General features: G+C 40.4%; 1 protein-coding gene across 1 annotated transcript in view; it reads right to left on the bottom strand.

Moving 5' to 3' along the window:
* TFDP1 (transcription factor Dp-1) overlaps nucleotides 1-16,492 on the bottom strand; it is a gene marked incomplete in the record, with an annotated part of 25,103 nt that extends 8,611 nt beyond the window's left edge. Inside the window, 5 exon segments of the mRNA XM_072412579.1 lie at nucleotides 399-520; nucleotides 1,404-1,501; nucleotides 4,436-4,502; nucleotides 14,260-14,331; nucleotides 15,904-16,492. Of these exon segments, the coding sequence (XP_072268680.1) occupies nucleotides 399-520; nucleotides 1,404-1,501; nucleotides 4,436-4,502; nucleotides 14,260-14,271 (299 nt within the window).
* Between the last annotated feature and the right edge of the window lie 1,592 nt (nucleotides 16,493-18,084).

The raw sequence follows: 18,084 nt of genomic DNA, 5'->3' as shown, positions 1-18,084 counted from the left end.
AGCATATCAAATCATAAATCGTAGAAAATAATTACATGAATAAATATGTGAAAATTGTAATTCTGTTTGCACTAACATTTTTGTTCCCAGGGGCCATCAACGGCTTTAAGCCCAAGCCAAATTAGAAAGAGTCAGTAGATTAGTGAACTCAACTGGCCAATTTGAAAAACAAAATATTGTCATATTGATGAAAAGCCAACCTTTAGTTGTTACACCGTTAAAGATATATATTTTTTATTTAATTATACCTACAAACCCCATTAATTGGTTGTGACTGTTTGTAATTAATTAAATTTAACATTTTCTGCCCGTTCAGAAGATTTCACTTTACTTCCTGTCCCTGTGACATGGATATCGATATTGGACATGTGATAGCAAAGAAGTCATGGTTTTCTCACCCTGCAGACCATGGAGACGAGTCTGTGGCTTGGTTTTGTGACACAAAGTGCGTGCTTGGAGTATGAGGACTTCCTAACAAGATGGTATTTGGTTGGGATTGTCTTTGTGGTGTGCCAATAACCTGCGAATGTAACCCATACAAAAAAAAAAAAAAAAAGAAATCAGTTGTACATCGAAACAAGCCAATTCACTAAAACAAATCAACTGACAAACTATGATGATCTGAAGCCAATTTCACTATACTGCCCTTCATCCCCACTCACACAGGCTAAAATGTAATCAGGTAATAGAATGACTTTCCAGTTAGGTATAGAGGGTTAAACTTTTTTTTTTTTTTTTTTTAATACAAAGATTACAGACAATGATAGACACACACAAATGTAAATTTTGAGAGAATATATTAAATACCGAAGAAAAAAAGGAACACACACTAAAGATAATATGAGGTATTTCCAGCTATCTCTTGTTCTCCTCATTAACTGGATAAATGCACTGCTTACCATGACCCTAATAGATGCTGAGAGAGGATTTTTTTTTATCATCATCTGCCTTAAGTCCTGGTGACCTTGCTCAATGTTAACTGTACAAGTTAACATTGGTAACAGACTCCAATAAACCTCAGAAGCCAGTCATTCCCCCTTATCACTACTACAAATAAATAATACATTTAGCAGTGTAAAGATGACATTACAACAGCTTTAAGCGACTGGACAATTTGGTAATCCTAATGAGCTTAGACACATGATATTAAAGTAGAAGACACAAAAATAAATCAATGGCAGACCAATGGGAAGTGAATTCTCTGACTGAAATTGGTAGCTGCGAACACTCCCAGATTGTGCCATAGAAGAGCTACTGAGTGGGCACGACAGCACTATAAAGATTTGCCAGCAGGGTGTAAATATCAGAGGCCGAGGCTTTGAGGAAAGTATGCATCTGGAGAAGAAAGGGTTGGGGGAGTCATAATAAGGCAAGTGTACTCATAATGTACACAGTTAACCTACCACTTGTTGAGATATGTTCACATTGGACTGTCCAAAAGTTTTTGGCAGGAGCTGCTTTCCAACAGATGACGGGTGAACAGCCAGCAATGACACAACACCTACAAAGTGAATAAAGCTACAATTTAACTGGTAGAAATCTTACACAGCACACACATTCTTAGAAGAGAATGATCAAATCATTGAGCACAGTCTATGTTTTACATTTATATCCATTGTTCAGTTGTCCTGGAGCTTATGGCCAGGCATACACTATGTACCTGATTATATATTTTATTCAAATTGATCATTGCAATAGATCATCCGGATCCTTCAGTTTCCCGGCATGAGTTTTGGATCGCATACAATTACAATACAGGGACTACAATAGTCTACCCTGCTCCCTGGTTGCCGGATTTATGAATGTCAACCTGTGCAATATATATATATATATATATATATATATATATATATATATATATATATATATATATCTCAAAATTTCATTCCCAGTAGCCAGCTATGTTGCTATTGGACATTATTGAAGGAGATAGCGAAAAAGCAGGTACGTTTGTTTAGCACATGAGCTTTGGTTGCCAGGATTCCCAGCAATCCCGTTTTCCTATGCTCGTGCTGGGAAATGAATGAACTCCCAAGCACGTGCGTGGAAGTTACGTCAATCCAGCAGACCAATCAGGATTACTGAATATCCTCCACAGTAGAAGATCGCGGTGCCCTGCTAGGGAAAGGAAAAAGTGAGCAACGTGGATGTAATTCCACTTCAATAACCAAATACTGGCATACATGATTTTGACTCAAAAAAGAGGGTTCAATTATAACAAAGTTTCATCAAAGTAAAATCCGAAATGCAATGTTTTACTCTATTTTAATTCAAGTCTTTAGTCACCAACGTTTCAAATGAACTGTAATGACCTGAACATGGTGACTTCTGGTCTTTTGGTAAAATTCAGTTAATGTATTTTTTTTTTTTTTTTTTGTATGCAAGTTTTTAAAGCTGGTGGTTTATAAGTGAATTGCAAAAGCCCCAAGGTACTCCCAATAAAATCAATAGGGAAGGGGAGTGGGGTGTCACAATGACTTTTTTGTAAGAGGGAATGTTTTTTTCTGTAAGGGCAGTAAAAAGGCATCTTTAAAGCCTCATATGGAATATTTTGCATAGGATTTTAACTCAAAAACATCACAATACAGTCTGTAGATTAAATGCAGCAAGAAGCTAAGTCAACAAAGAGTCCATTCAGACTCCCACTTAAAGCACAAAATCAGGAACATTTTGACAGCACTGTAGTAAGGCTAAGCAAAAACAGAAGGGAAACCTCATAGTCTGATAAATGATTCCCTGGCAAACACCAAGGAACCACACTGCCATGTATAGTGTTACACAAGGTGCAAACCCCAGAGATCCTGTGGCTCGTAGCCAGAGAATTCCTCAAATAAAAAAATAAAGAAGGTTGATCTGTAGTGGGCACCACCAGATGTTAATCGAGCTATGCAGATTTCAACCACTCAATTTATCTGTTCAAGAGGTAGTACCCTTAGCGTGTCTAATATCTGGCTTAACAGGATATCCTTATCTCCCATTCAAGACAGATAAATGAAGATATTAAGGGAAAAATCCCAGGAATATGACAGATGAGTGTCTCTTCTAGCTGCACGCATGAATTGTACACTAGTGGATTCACAGAGTCAGTCATGTCAGATTTAACAGAAGCAAAAAGAAAAAAAAAACCCTTGGTTGTGCACCAATGAGAAAGGACACATCCTGGAAAGACATGGGTGAAAATACTAAACCTGACAAGTCCAGAACTGAAAAGGGACTATCTACCAGAGGAAGCATCTGCTCCAGGACTGTTTTTTTGGAAAAAAATCTTAGGTTTATTGCATTGAAATTTACAAAAAGATTCCAAGTAAATAAAAGTTTAATTGTAATTAAATATAATGTTTTAAAGTTTTTTTATTACATAAAAAAAGTGTTTTAAGTTGTAATTTCTTTACGCAAGCCCTTTTAAGTTAAACACGTGTAACAATATTGTCAGTCTGCTCTAAAACCAACACCACATTACTTTAAAACGTACATAGCTTTGGATTGTAAATTATTCTAATTATATTTGCATTTAGTATTTAAATAATCTGGATTTTACAGGACTACCATCTAGCACATAAATATCCCCCACAGGTATGTTGGAAATATCCCAAGAAAGTTGCACACATTAAAATACAAAATATGTTGTCTACCTTCAACAAACTCTGCCTGTGGAGATGTGTGTGATGCATAAGAAAAATTCCCCATATTTCCCCCGGTCACTGCCAGGTATCCCACCCGAGTACTAGGCAGTCAGATAGGGGGAATTCAATTTTTTAAAAAAGTGTTAAAAAAGATTATAGTGATAGTGTTATAAAATAAAAAAACACTTAATTTGTAGATTTAAAAAAAAAAAAAAGTGACCAACGCTTTCGGCTCCATGAGCTCACAGCATGTATGCTGCACCACAAATCATGCAATATGAGCTTTTAAAGGACAACTTACAGCAATGCATTGGTAAATAGTTTTGGGGCGTCAACCTAGCGCACCAACACATGTTATGTGGATAGAAGTGGGTTAATGCAACATACCAGCAGCCTGGCCAAATCAAGAAAGCCAAAGACTGCAAAACCCCGAAGACAACTTTGAGAAATAATAGCAATAGAGGAAAAATGGAGATTACAGAAGTCCCAAGTACTAGAAGGGGTCATTTCAAGGTAGATTTGCCCAATAAATGTGCCATACACACTGAAAGAGAGAGATACTGAAACCCCTTTACCTCTATCTTAAAGTCTTATAAAAGTACTCCTATTAGTTAGAAGGGAGTAAAACAAAACATTGGCAACTCATTTTTAAAAATAAACATTACTCAATTAGGCTGAGTAAAAGGGAAGACAAAATTAATATATTTTAGCCTATATTCAGGTTTATATTCGCATTGAGGAAAGCCAAAGAATTTCAGAATTTGGGTGAAAATTAAAGTTTACAATAAGAAACTCAAACATTTGTGATTTACCTTTTCCTGGACTGAGATTCTGATCTACAAATACTTTGAGCTCTCCGTTTGCTTCAATTAATCCAGCCTGAAAAAAATATATATAAAATAAATAAAAATACAAAATATAAAACTAAACAAAATAAAAATATAAACATAACCTGCTAAAGCAAGCTTATAAAAACACTTTTTATAGTCACACTCATGTTAAGTTAGATAGAAGGAAGGTATCTATCTAAAGTCTAAAGTAGTCCTCTAACTCCTGTCACGTGTGACCTTACTTGTATTTCCAGAATCCATTCATATTGGTAGGGGGTTTGTTAGTGTTGACTTCAAAAGAAATTAGAAAGCTAACACTGCAAACACACAAATTCCATCTTCCTCTTTATATTCAGTGCATGGTTAGGATAAATGTACAAGGCTGCAGTCAGATAGAGAAACAGTGCCCCCCTGTGGCCGATTTGTATTAAAGACCCTACCTGACCACACAAGACAACACCAAAAGACAAGACTGCTAGGATCAGTTGTATCCAAAACTTCAAACAAAAAAAAGCCTTCACATTACAAGGGTTTTTTAAGTGGCATACAACATTACAACAATTGAAATATTTTATATTGTTATTTTATTCATCAAAACACAGATAAAAACAATCTATAAAACATTTTTGTACACAACAAATACATAGGTTTTTATCATATTTCCTCCTATATGGTGTGGTTACCCATGGGACCCCAAAGTAGCTTATAGGCTTCTGCTTTGGATTCTATATACCAAATAAATCTCAATGGGTATTTAAAAACGTATCAAACATTTCTCATTTTGAGAAATGCCAGAGGAACAAAAATATGCTGTTCGGTTGTTTTCACAAGGGAAACATCTCTGAATGTATGCACAGTAGTCATTGTCTTCACTAAGAAAATAAAATGTAGTTGAAAAACATTGGCCTGGTACTATATTGATATTTTATTAGCAAAGAATGCTTCAGAAATGACAAGCACAATAACTACTTTAAATAGACTTGACTTACAGGACACCATGTAACTAAAGTGTGTCCCAGTTTTGTCCAAAAGGGTCAGGGAAACTAATGAGTTCAGAAGGTAACACTTATATCTACTTTTGAGATTTTAAAAATCTCAAAAAAATTTAAAGAGGGACTTTACAGTGAAATATATACCCACAAAAAGCCAAGCACAAAGCATAAAGCAGGCATGTCCAAAGTCTGGCCCAAATTTCCAGATTTCCACCGGCCCGCAGCCTCTGTCATAAAACCAATATTATGCGGCCAGCCAGCACTGTTGAGCACAGTATAAAATACATGCGTACAAAAAATCTATTTTATATTTCATTAGAGTTGATCAACTACCTTGCAATTATCGGCAGGACGGGAGTCCCCATGTGTGCAGTGAATCCCCCACGTCATTATAGTGGGCATGTGCTGTGCGGGACCTGCACGGACCACATCAACTCTGATTCAAAGAACGTGCTCTGCACGAACCCTGCACTGACACCGGACTACGTGCACAGGGAATCCCTCATGTCACCATGGTGCTGAACCCGCGCAGACTATGCCCACATTAACCCTGAGTACGTGCTGAATGGTCAGCCCCCCACCTATTTTCACCTCACCAAATCTGGCCCTCTTTGCAAAAAGTTTGGACACCCCTGGCACAAAGGATAAGTTGCCCATTGTTGCCCCTAGATTTGCTGCAGTTGATATTTTTCACAAGAATGACTTGTCATGCCTTGCTTCATGATCCTGTATGTGCCCGAGTGAGAGCAGCCATCTTGGTACTGAACGGCTCTGTCACAGCTGCTATCCTTGATATATATAAAAAAAAAAAAAATTCAACTGAAGAACTAATCACTTGATCTGAAGTCTTTAGCAAACCTGAACTTCACTGTATGATTTTAAGGTAATGCCTTGCTAGTTGACATCAATGTGCATGCATCTTCAATCAGAAAATCTACACCAAGTTAAAGCAGAAGCAATGCTGCTTGATGAAAAAAAGAAAGGTTCTCTCTATGACAGAAAATATTCTAAATCTCTTGTTAAATCGCCTCTAGCCAGCCTGGCCATTTAATGAGTACATTATGCCACACAAGTACAGTATCTTGCCATAATTCTGTGGTGGAACGAAGATCACCTATGCACATGTGTGGGAGTTAAATTACCCTGACCCATCCAATGAAGATCTAGCAATAAAAGAATATCAGGCTGAACAATTAAGCATTGTTGGAGCAAATATGCAGTTTCTACTCTCCCATTACAGCCTAATCATTGAGGTGGCAAATACAGCTTTACAATGCATAGCAAATGTGTAAGGGAAGGAAGAAAAAAACAAAATAAAAAAAAACACACTGAAACAAAGACATAGGCTTACCATTAATTATATAGGCAATGATCAAGCTTTTAGGAACAATGAGCAAGGACAGCAAAACAGAAGGAAGTCATACCAACTGTAAAGCATGGTGTTGCAACTGTCATGGTTTGATCTTATTTTGCCCTTTTAGGGTGCAGGCAGCTTGCAGTCAATGTAGTTACTACAAATTTCGAACCATATTATACACAAATAAAATCTGCCAGTTGCCCTGCTGGAGAAACGTCTCTAATGTTAACCTTGTTATACCAGGACAAACGAGGGGAGCAGTTATTGTGAGAGTAGGGGGAAAAAAGTCACATCTGAAAACCATTTACTAGAAAAGTTGCCCTGTTACAGTTAACAGTTGGAAAAAAAAAAAAAGGGTGTGATAAAGTGCCTTGATAAACAGTGTAAAGCTCTGACCATTTAAAACATCATTTATACAGATACACACCTGAAATAAAGGCAGGGTGTTGCCATGACAATGTTTGCTGAAGGTAGATATAGCGAGTCTGGTTTGAGAATTACCCTGTCAGGTAGAATTCGAAGGTAAGGGGTCCTGACTGACAAAGCTTGAAGGTCTCTTACTCTGTGTGCCAAAGTATATAAAAAAAAATATATATACAAAACATATTCACTGTTTCTCTGCTCAAGTGAGTTAAAGTCAACATTTTCTGTGTGTTTTGCCTAAAGCTCAACTCCACAACCTCAAAGTTTACCCCCAACAAATTTATAGATGGAGAAGGGGGGCGCACACACACTTTCTAATAGCTATTCAGATTAGGGGACCTTTCTGGACCCAGAAATGACCGAAGCTGTGATGTTGACGAAACTGACATCAGTTGCGCGACTGTTGAGAACCAGCACAGGCACATAAGAAGAGCAAACAGAGAAGAACGGAGAAGAGAAGACTTTAACGAAAATCAAGAGATACTTTATGACAGGGAAGTGCGTTAGGGGGTTTATCAGAAGAGAAATATAAAGAACACTAATGTAGCTTTGCACTCAGAAATCATTAGCTCAAAATTGGGAGAGGGAGCAGCAGCGACAGGAGCCAATAAAGTATGGTGCATTGAAAATCATAGAACATGGCAACTTAGTATTCTGCTGAGCTCTTATGTCCTCTGCTGTTCCTTCACATACCAATGTGAAGTCCCCAGACTGGCCAAGTCATATAAATTATACCTATACTTTGGGAAGTAAAGCGACTAGTAAATACTTCAAATTTGGCTTGTACAAGGTTTCATTTTACAAGAAAATAATTCTGTCTTCTTTCAGTGCAATGGGCCAACTCACATTCAATTACTTAAAATTTTAACTCCATATTGAAAACACCAATTTGATTAGATACATTCCTCTTTGGAAACCCACTCCTCTCTAACCACAGATTTTCCCCTCACTTTACAGTCTGAGAACAAACAAATATGGAAGGATCTCTGCCAGCAATACAAGTGCTAAGAGTGCACAACTGCATTTTTGGGTTCCACACGAAAAAGAACACGAGCTTTACGGTTACAAAAGATAAGGAAGTAAGATTTAACACAAAGTTAAAAATAACATACCTAAAGCAGATCTAAACTTACATGTAAACCTAAGGTATACTGATCTATCTGGGTTTTACTTTTGTTTAAAGCTTCTAATCACCCTACACTGTCAAAGAAAATTCTCTAACTCCTTTCCTGGGCTCTCCAACACCAAAAGGCAATGAAAATGTGACCGCACAGGCTCATGGGAGATTGACATTAAAGTGAAACTAAAGAGCACTAAACTTGCAGACCAATCAGAGCAGTAGGAGTGGTGTCAGATCAGATCCTCAGCAGGGAGACTGCACCCCTGTATTGGGGTCACCAGGCTCCACAGAGGATGTCGGTAATAATACAGAGGAAGATCCAACATGGCAGTTGAATTTGGATCCCTGACCTGAGTTTTGTGGTGATGGACCTATTCTGTTTCTGTATGGATCCGTTTCAGCACCAACCAAACACAGAGGACAACACACTGACCGATTGCTTAGAAAGCCAGGGTGGGGAGGAGCTTTAGCAGTAAGGCAGGGCTGCCAGCTGGGAAGGTCAGGAGTAAATGGTTAGGTAATTTGCCACACACAAGATGGCCACTTCTATACATATAATGAATTTTTTTGTTATATAATGAATGCAAACTGGCACAACCAGTGCCCCTAAAAAGGACCGACATTCCAATGCAAGTGAGAAAAGATAGCCAACATGTCTGATGGTAGCATTTAGACCTGCTTTTATACACTGACATTAACCCCAATTTTTCAGAAATATACAAATCTCAAGAGCTTTTTTTTTTAGGGATACATTTTTGAACTATCCAGTTCAACAAAATGGGTACACTGGGCAAAAAGCACGAATTGCACATATATTTACATCAATGCATTACAGCAGGGGTGTCAAAACTCTGGCCAGCCGGCAAAATCTCTCCCTCAATGTCCTTTTTTTTGGCCCCCAATTAATTCCGAAAATTACCTACATCTGGCCCGCCCGCCCGCCCACATTAGCACCTCACATCATAATTTTCAATACATAGAAATTATTTCTGTACACCCATCATGTGACACAAAGCCTAGGCAATGATCACATTGTGCCTGACTACCAGGGGCATTGTGATTGTTTCAATCCATTAGAGACTGCATAGCGTAATATTTAGCGTCAGACAGATTTGTGATGTGAGAGGATGAACACGCAGGCTGCAATGATAGATAGAAATTAGTATTTTCAACACTAAAGTGTATGTAGAGGGGTTTGTTTTTGTTAGTTATGGATGAAGTAGTAAACGTCCTCAGTTTTTTCAATAAATTTTTTTAATATGAATATTCACTAACCTCTAGGACAGGTGCCCCAGATCAGTGTATTAGCATGCCACAGTAAGCACAAAAATGAGAAAGCAGTGTCCTCCCTAGAGCAATTTTGCTGGGCAGATTCTTCATTCTCTTTCGAGCTGCTGCAGGTCGATCCCACATATATCTCCCCCGATTTACAGGTTTACTGGCATGAGAAAGGGCTAACTGCACTGCCAGTCTGAACCCAGCTCAAGGTTTAGTTCACAATAACCGTTTTTGAAACCGCCTGAAAGCAGTCTTTACCAGCCACATTTTTTAGAAGCAGGTCTGAACATAACCTTAACCCAAAGCACTTCTATTTAAACAGGCAAGGTCACGTTGGGACCCTGGTCACGTGCCCAAATCTCAAGTGCCCAAATTATAAGTGCAATGGGAATTAATCCAGGGAATTGACACAGGAATTGGAACAGATTTGGACATACTATTTTACTCTACTACTTCTACCTCCTGCCGTTGGACTGATTTATCCACCTGGACTCCAGCACATCCTCTGCTGCTGCTGCTAACATTCTAAGCTGGTATTTCATCAAACCATCTCTGACTAAATCATCATCCTTCACTCCTGGAACAAGTTTACAAGCCTCACTTGAACCCATATTATTGGACTGCTTCTCTTGGACTTCAGTTTGCCACATTGATAACTCATTGTCTCTCTGCTCTTTCACTCTCCTTATTTCTCTGTCTGTGCTCCTGCACCTTTTTACTTTACTAATACTCTATGGTGACATCTCACCCAACCCTGGTCCCCCACACAGCCTCTACTTTCCATTGACTCTAAGTAAGACATTCCCTTCTCCTAACCTCATCCCCATTCACCCTACCCATAAGTCCTTACCCCCTCTCTCCATTTTTTTGGTTTTTTTACAGCTGTAAAAGGCAGCAGTATTGATGACACAAAGAACTGGGAGCATAACATTTCTTGTGTTGCCCAATGTATTTTTTGACCACCAGACTAAAAAAATTCTGGGGAGAACACTGGAAATGGATGCAGGCTTCACAATGTCAATCAGATTATGGGCAGCTTTTCTCATTCCTTTAACAAGATGCCTTATCACCAACTCTTCCCTCTAGGTTACTAAAGAATATGTCCAGTCCAGATTTTTTCCTAGTTTCCAAAAAGGCCCTGTTTTAGGCCCCTGCCATGACAATATAACATTCCTTCCATTGAATACATTGCGTAAATTGCAGACCAAACACTATATGATAGCAAAGGCGCTGGAGTGTATTTGATTCCTTTCAGGTGATCAACTTTTGGAAGTGCTTCCAGCTCTCACATTTCAATGGCTTTCCTTAGGAGGGGAGGGTGGGAACTAATCTGTAGCACTATGTCCAATATGAAGAAGCTTATCTATATTTTGTGCCACTTAAGTCACTAGATCCTCTAATTCCCCCATTCAGAAATACAATAGACAAAAAAATAAGTATTGAACACAAAGAAAAGGAGGTGAGAAGGGCATGAAAAGTCAAGAAACCTGCTGAAATCTGCTAGTATTTAGAAATCAATCCTGACCCCTATCAATGCAAATTATCATCAGTTGGTTCAGGCTTAACAGACAGCCTATAATGAAGTTTCTAATTGCCAAGGTATCACAGGAAGATTCTCATGATGAATAAAAGCAAAAAAGCTCTCTCACAACATTTGTAATATTATTGTTACAAAACATACTGATGGCTTTAGTTAGATGTATTTTTAAGCTTTTGAATGTTCCAGTGAGCACCGTTGGGGCCATAACCTAGAAGTGGAAAGAACATCATTTCACCCTAAACCTGCCACGAGCAGGTGCATCTCGCAAGATTTCTGACAGAGGAGACAAAAGAATAATCAGAAGAGTTGTCCAAGAGCCAAGGGTCACTCGTAGAGAGCCTCAGAAAGACCTGGAATTAGCAGGTGCAGCTATTTCAAAGAAAACAAGTAATGCACTCAACCAACATGGCCTCTATGCACACCTGCCATGTAGGACTCCACTGCCGAAGAAAAAGCATGTTGAAGCTTGTTTAAAGTTTGCTGCACAACATTTGAACAAGCTTGTGAAACGCTGAAAGAAAATATAGTCTGGTCAGCAGAAACCAAAATCAAACTCCTTGGATGTCATTACACACCATGCCTGAAGGAGAAATGGTTCTGCACATCACCCAAAAAAACACCAGAACAGAGAAGTTTGGAGGTGGAAACATCATAGTGTGGTGCTATTTTTCAGCGTATGGTACTGGCAGACTTCATATAAATGACGGAAACATGAATAGAGAAACATACCGAGACATTGATAATCTGCTTCCATCTACCAGGATGCTGAAGATGAAACAAGAGCACACATTTCAGCAAGACAGTGATCCCAAACACAAAGCCAAGGAAATTCCCAAATGGTTTCAGTGAGAAGAAAAAAATAGTTTTTAAAAATTTGTTATATTAAACATAACCCCCTTTGGAAGTAAAAAATGTTATGAGAAAAACGACAACATGCTTTAAGCGTACCTAAACTCAGAATTTTTACTTTACATAACAGGATAGGCAACTCAAAGTAAAACGTTTGTTGTTTTTTTTTAGTGCAACACTTTTTTTTTTTTTTTTTAAAAAAAAAAAAAAAAAAAAAAAAAAGGGGGGTGCAGCACCACCTCTAATTCTTGGATCACCTAGGCAGTAGCGAATAAATGGGAGCGCAGAGCCTTCCGGGATACCTACGTCATGCATGCCGGAGGCTCTTGGCTGCTCCTTCTGCACATGCGGAGCATCTCAGGCATTCCCAGGAGGAGTACTTTCATCAATAGAAAAGAAAAAACTGCCAATCTCACTGCCAACCTACATCATCCAATCTCGTGCCTGTGCAGTGCGAGATTGGATAACGTAGGAAGAACAAGTAGAACACAGACTGTACAGAAGTGCTCTTTCAGCAAAGATAAATTACAACCAAAACATTTTTTTAACTGTAGGTAAAGCAAGTACTAGATAAAACCGCTGTTGCCTGTTTCGGCCATCCATCCAATTCCTTTTCTGGCCTGTAGACTTTAAAGGAAGTGAAAGGATATCTTCCTATGAATAAAAACCTCAGTTACCTTCTATAGTTTCAGTGTAACATAGAAGATAGTAAACTCTTCCAGCTACGATATGATTTCCTTACAGTCTATGAAAATGTACACACAATGTGATTACACAATGTCCATGACATTAATAAGGACCTCCCTCACATTACACAGCTTAGCAACTCTAAAGGAAATTGTACAATCAGACCAACATGTGTCAATCTTATTGGAAATGTTTTTAATCACTTAACATAGCCTAAAGTTGATAATACATTATAGAGCATTTTTTAGCTCTGTTAACTACTGTAGTGCAAGAGCCTGATACAAGCTGAACAGATATGATCCTATTATAGGATGAAGCCCTCCTGTACCATACAGCCTGAAAGAAGAAAAGCTCAGTGCAGGGTGTCAGAATTTGCCGCACATGTGTGGGAGTTACATCATTCTGGTCAATGAAGATGGCTGAAGATTAGGAACCCAGAAGAAGAGCACAACAAAGTGAAGACAGGAGTGTAAATAAAAAATTGCTTTAAGGAAGGTATGTTTTATTCCACAAAGGGACCCGCTAGTTCTTTTTTTGCGATAAAGAACCTGCCTGGACACCTTAACATTGTATTTAAACGTATATCTATTATGATAGTTGCTCACTTGTTGGTAAATCTAAAAGGTCATATAATTAAAATAAAATCTCCTTCAATTGTCAGCAATTGGGCCACAAAAATAAAACTTTTTCAGAGAATCAAGAACAACCGCCACTAGTTTATATATTTTTTTAAACCGCTGAACAATCTGCAAATAAAAAAGTAATCTGCCACAGAGTTTGAATGGTTTAAATACAAAAACTCTTGCTGATGGTTGCCCTGATCTGAGCCAGTTTTGAAATCAAAAGCCAGTTGAAAACAAAAATGAACTAGCCAGCCAAACTGACATTATAGATCTAAAGAACACTGTAAAATAGGATTATAGAACAGTGAGCCAGTTTCACTTAACTAAACAAATATTTCTTCACTTTAATGTCAAGCCATGTACCACAAATTTGAAACATTTGCATTTGTCTACCAGAGTTAAATGGCACACAAATGGCAATATACAAACGCAGGTGCACTGGCAGCTAAAGTATTCTTTACAAAAAGAACAGTTGTGACAAGTTTAGCTGGTGCAAATGGAAGCTAACTTCACAGAAACCCAGACTTAAAGAGGAAACCAAAAAAAATCATACTTGCCTTTACTCCCACAGAGCCCCCAATTCCATCATTGTCCCATAACCCAACTTTGTGCCGGCACGGAGGGCCGCCTCCAACAACCTCCACTTTTTTTCTTTTTCTGGCTATGTCACCCGGATCTTGCAGCGTGCAAGCAAAAGGTGGAGCCAGAAGCCTCCTGGAATGTGTGACGTGGGTATCCCAGGATGCTTTAACTTTATATAAAAGTGTTATCTACCCTTTTATATAAAGTAAAAATTTAGGTGATAAGTCCATTTTAAATACCTACTGAATTGGGGAAAGCAGATTCCTGGTAGCCATAGTCCAAAACCTTCTGCATCAGACAGTCCCATCATTGTAAAAAAAAAAATGGAAGAAGAAATGCCAGGACTTTAACTTACATCTTTTGCCATGATACCAGATAGCTTAAATAAATAGGGTCCAGCAAGCAGGAACGCCAAATGATGAATGCTCTGTTAAAACAAAAATGGGAAAATATTGTTAGTATCTGTTAAGTGATCACACAAACCTGAGTGCAAGATCTTCTAATCAAGTGACACTGATCATCCCATTTCTATACCTTGTCATTTTGTATTCAAAGAGATATCCAGAGAAATATTTTAAAAAAGAACTATTTCAGAAACCATTATCACCCAACCCTTGAGGCATGCAGAACACATGCAGATTGCAAACAATTTAGGTTGCACTACATGTGCAGTCATCATAGCACTAAATACAAAAAATAAAAGGCAATTTTAGCTTGGAAGTTAGACAACACAAGGTTACAAACATAACCCGATTACATATTTCACTTGTCATTCAAAAACTTTGTTGGCCTTTGACAGGCAATGAAAGCTGCACCCTCTGCTCTTAGGCCCCTGACAATCTAAACTTTCCAGAAGCAAAGAATCCTAGAAAGGCCTCAGAAATGCCACACCGTACTATCTGACATATGTACCAGTGACAGCTGAGAAATGAGTTTACAACTTAAATGTAAGAAATAACTTCAGGCAGCCAGATGAGTCCTATGCATTAGATATTCGTGGTATAAAGATGCCATCTTGGCACGCAAAGTTTAAGTCTTGCAGCTTACACCTCACTTCTCACACACGACACTAGGGTCACTCCAGGTCAGGGGATTGTATATCTGTTTCTCTCCTCCCTTCCACCTCCAAAATAAGCCAGCGCACACGAAGACCTTACAGGAAAGGATCATGCATGTATCTATGAGGAAGGACGACATCTAATGGAAAAACACATGGCACATGTGCAGCAGCCTGCCATGCACACAGAGGAGGGTGGGAGAGCTGAGCCCCAGTCCCATCCAACCTCAACCCCAAAACTTCTCACTCCCCTGCAGTGTGTTATACTGACACAAGGGCACCCCCTTCACAAAATTATAGACTGTCATCCATGGGAAAAAATAGGTGGGGAGGGCTAACAAATTAAGGAAAGGGGACTTCTTCACAACTACCAGGCCTCATATTGTGGGAGCCTGCTAACACTGCATTGGATAGGAATAGACATGACTGCCATGAGCAGATGGGGCTATTCTCAATACCTGGGGCAATTAGGACTGAAGTCACAGCTGCCCCTATGCGAATGGTGTTTGATGATTTGTAAAAGGGGGCACCTAGCAGATCAGGGGGGCACCCAGCACACCAGGGGGGGCAACCAGCACACCAGGGGGGGCACTCATGAGATAAGCAGGCACAGGTCTGACAACCCAGGGCCTCATCACACAGCTATGAGGAGCTGTAGGCAGGCAGCCATTTTAGCCAGGAACCCAAAGCACCGACAGCTGTCCCATGCTGTGGCCTAGGCGGTCACACGGACTGAACGTAGTCAGGGTGAGGACCTGTCATGACTGTAGGCCTGATCTGTGTGTGAGGAAACAAACAAGGAGGTCTGGAGGGACACGGCCTAACACTTCCACCCACAGGAGCTCCAGCAGGGAGGAGGAGTAAACAAAAGGCCCCGGCGCCTGGCAGTGATAAAACTGGTGAACATGGAGCCAGATTTGCTGTGCCGTGCAGGACACCAACCTCCTCCTCCGGTGCGGCTGCAATGTGTCCACACTTCCGTCAGCACGGCGGCTCTGCCACGCTTGGCTTCATGTGAGGGGGACGGGAAGGCGAGGAACGAGCAGAAACTGCGGCAGGCGATGGGCTCGTCAACACAACAGAGTGTGGCGGCGGCTTTCGGCATAAGGGGGGCTATCCAGCAGGAATGCGGGCTGTCACGGGGTGCGAGGGGCAGGAGCGGGCAGGGCCAGGCTTCGGGGGTGCAGCATCGTCAATGGCGGGAGCTCGCCCACTTACTGCACGGCTGCTAATACAAATTCCGCGGCTGCCCCAGCTCGTGACCGCCTCGCGCCTGTGGTTGCCGCAAACCTGCAGGCTGTATCCGCGCACACTGCCGCGAGAAGGCGCGCGAGGCTTCCACCACTCTAACCCCACGACTTGGGATAGCCGGGTGCTCGGTTCCCCGGACACTCGTCTTCTACAGCCGCTTACTAGCACCTTCCTCCCAGGCCCCTCGCCTCTTCCTCCTCTCGCTGTATCCTCCCTTCCCGTCACCTCAAACAAAAAACCGAGCTTGGCGGCGTCTGGACGACCTGCGCCCTGATTGGCTGGCAGCTGTTTCGCGTCAGTCAGCGTAACCCCGCCCCACGCCGGCTCCGGTGCCCAATTCTTCATTCTGTTTGGGTGGAATAGTAGAGAGTGGTGACGTCTTTCTCAGTTCCGAGTCCCCGGCCGCTGATTGGCAGTGAGCCACATCAGTGAAAGGTGTCGAGGCGTGGCTATGGAAACGCATGCACGAAAATTTGACGTAACCAACTGCCTGTATTATTTACCTAGATGTGTGTGCAGGTGTCCCATTGCAGGCTGGGAATGGCCGAACTACTTGGCAGGCTCACCCTGCATTACCTACGTGCAGCCTTCTATTACAGGCTCTACTAGTTATTTCATGTGTAATATTGGCATTACTTGCTTTACATTACACAGGAGAAAGTTTACTGGTATAGGCCAGTCCAAACAAGTAAAGTGTATATACACAAACCAATCTAATCCAGTCAGTTATTTAGTTAAAGCTGACCTATTACCTGAGTTTTTACTTTACATAAAATTATAGACAACCCTTTTATATAAAGTAATTTTCCGTAGTTGAAACCCCTTTTTTATTAAAAAAAAAAGTCAAAGCCCCTCCCCTTCTTTATTGCCATGGTGATAAAGACAGAATGGGAGAACAGAGCCTTCTGGGATGCCCATGTCACGCATCCCAAGAAGCGCATGCCCCATCCCTTTGGCACATGCCAATAAAATGGCAATCTCACCCACCCTTTTACAGCAGGCTACATCACCCAATCCCACGCCTGCCCAGTGCAAGTTTGGGTGACGGAAGCCAGAAGATGAATAAGGAAGATGGGCAGCACCTGGCACTTCCTCCCCACTGGGACAAAGGTGGATTATAGGACAGTGCGGGTCCCAATCCAGGAAACCTCCCGCTTTTGGTTTAAAGCAGAAGTAAACCCAAAACAAAAAAAAACACACCTTCAATCCCACAGAACTATCCATCAGGAGGTTTCTTCCATCAGGTCCCACGTTGTCCCAGTTATCTGTCTTCGACCCGATGCACAGGGAGCACGGGGCGCCAACATCTTCTCCTTACTTCTTCCGCGTTCTTCTTCCTACGTCATCTGATCTCGCACTGTACATGCGTGGGATCAGCAATTTTTTTCTATTGATGAAAGAGCTCATTCTGCGCATGCCCAAGATGCTCGGGCATGCGCAGAAAGAGCAGCCAAGAGCCTCCTGGGTTGTGTGACGTAGGTATCATGGGAGGCACTGCGCTCCCTTTTATTCTTGATCACCTAGGCAATCAAGAATTTGGGAGGCGGTGCTGCACCTTTTTTTTTTTTTTTTTTTTTTTTTTTAAACACAAACAAAATTTTTACTTTAAATAAAAGGGTTGTCTTACCCCTTTATGTAATTAAAAAATTCTGAGTTTAGGTACGCTTTATAGTGTACTTAAACTGAAAAAATAAAAACACCAGGAGGTAGTATTATTCGACAAATTAGATATGCAATGCCTCTTTTGTCAAAAAACTAACTCCCTGTTTCCTGGTGGCTTTTTGTTTAAGCTCTAAACTGTACAGACCAGTCGCTGGGGATAATGTAACTTGATTACATCATTCAAGTAGAATCGCTGCCTTCCACTATTAA

This window comes from Pyxicephalus adspersus, chromosome 1, assembly GCF_032062135.1.
Source record: "Pyxicephalus adspersus chromosome 1, UCB_Pads_2.0, whole genome shotgun sequence".
Classification (NCBI taxonomy): domain Eukaryota; kingdom Metazoa; phylum Chordata; class Amphibia; order Anura; family Pyxicephalidae; genus Pyxicephalus; species Pyxicephalus adspersus.
This window is presented reverse-complemented; position numbering and strand designations above follow the sequence as displayed.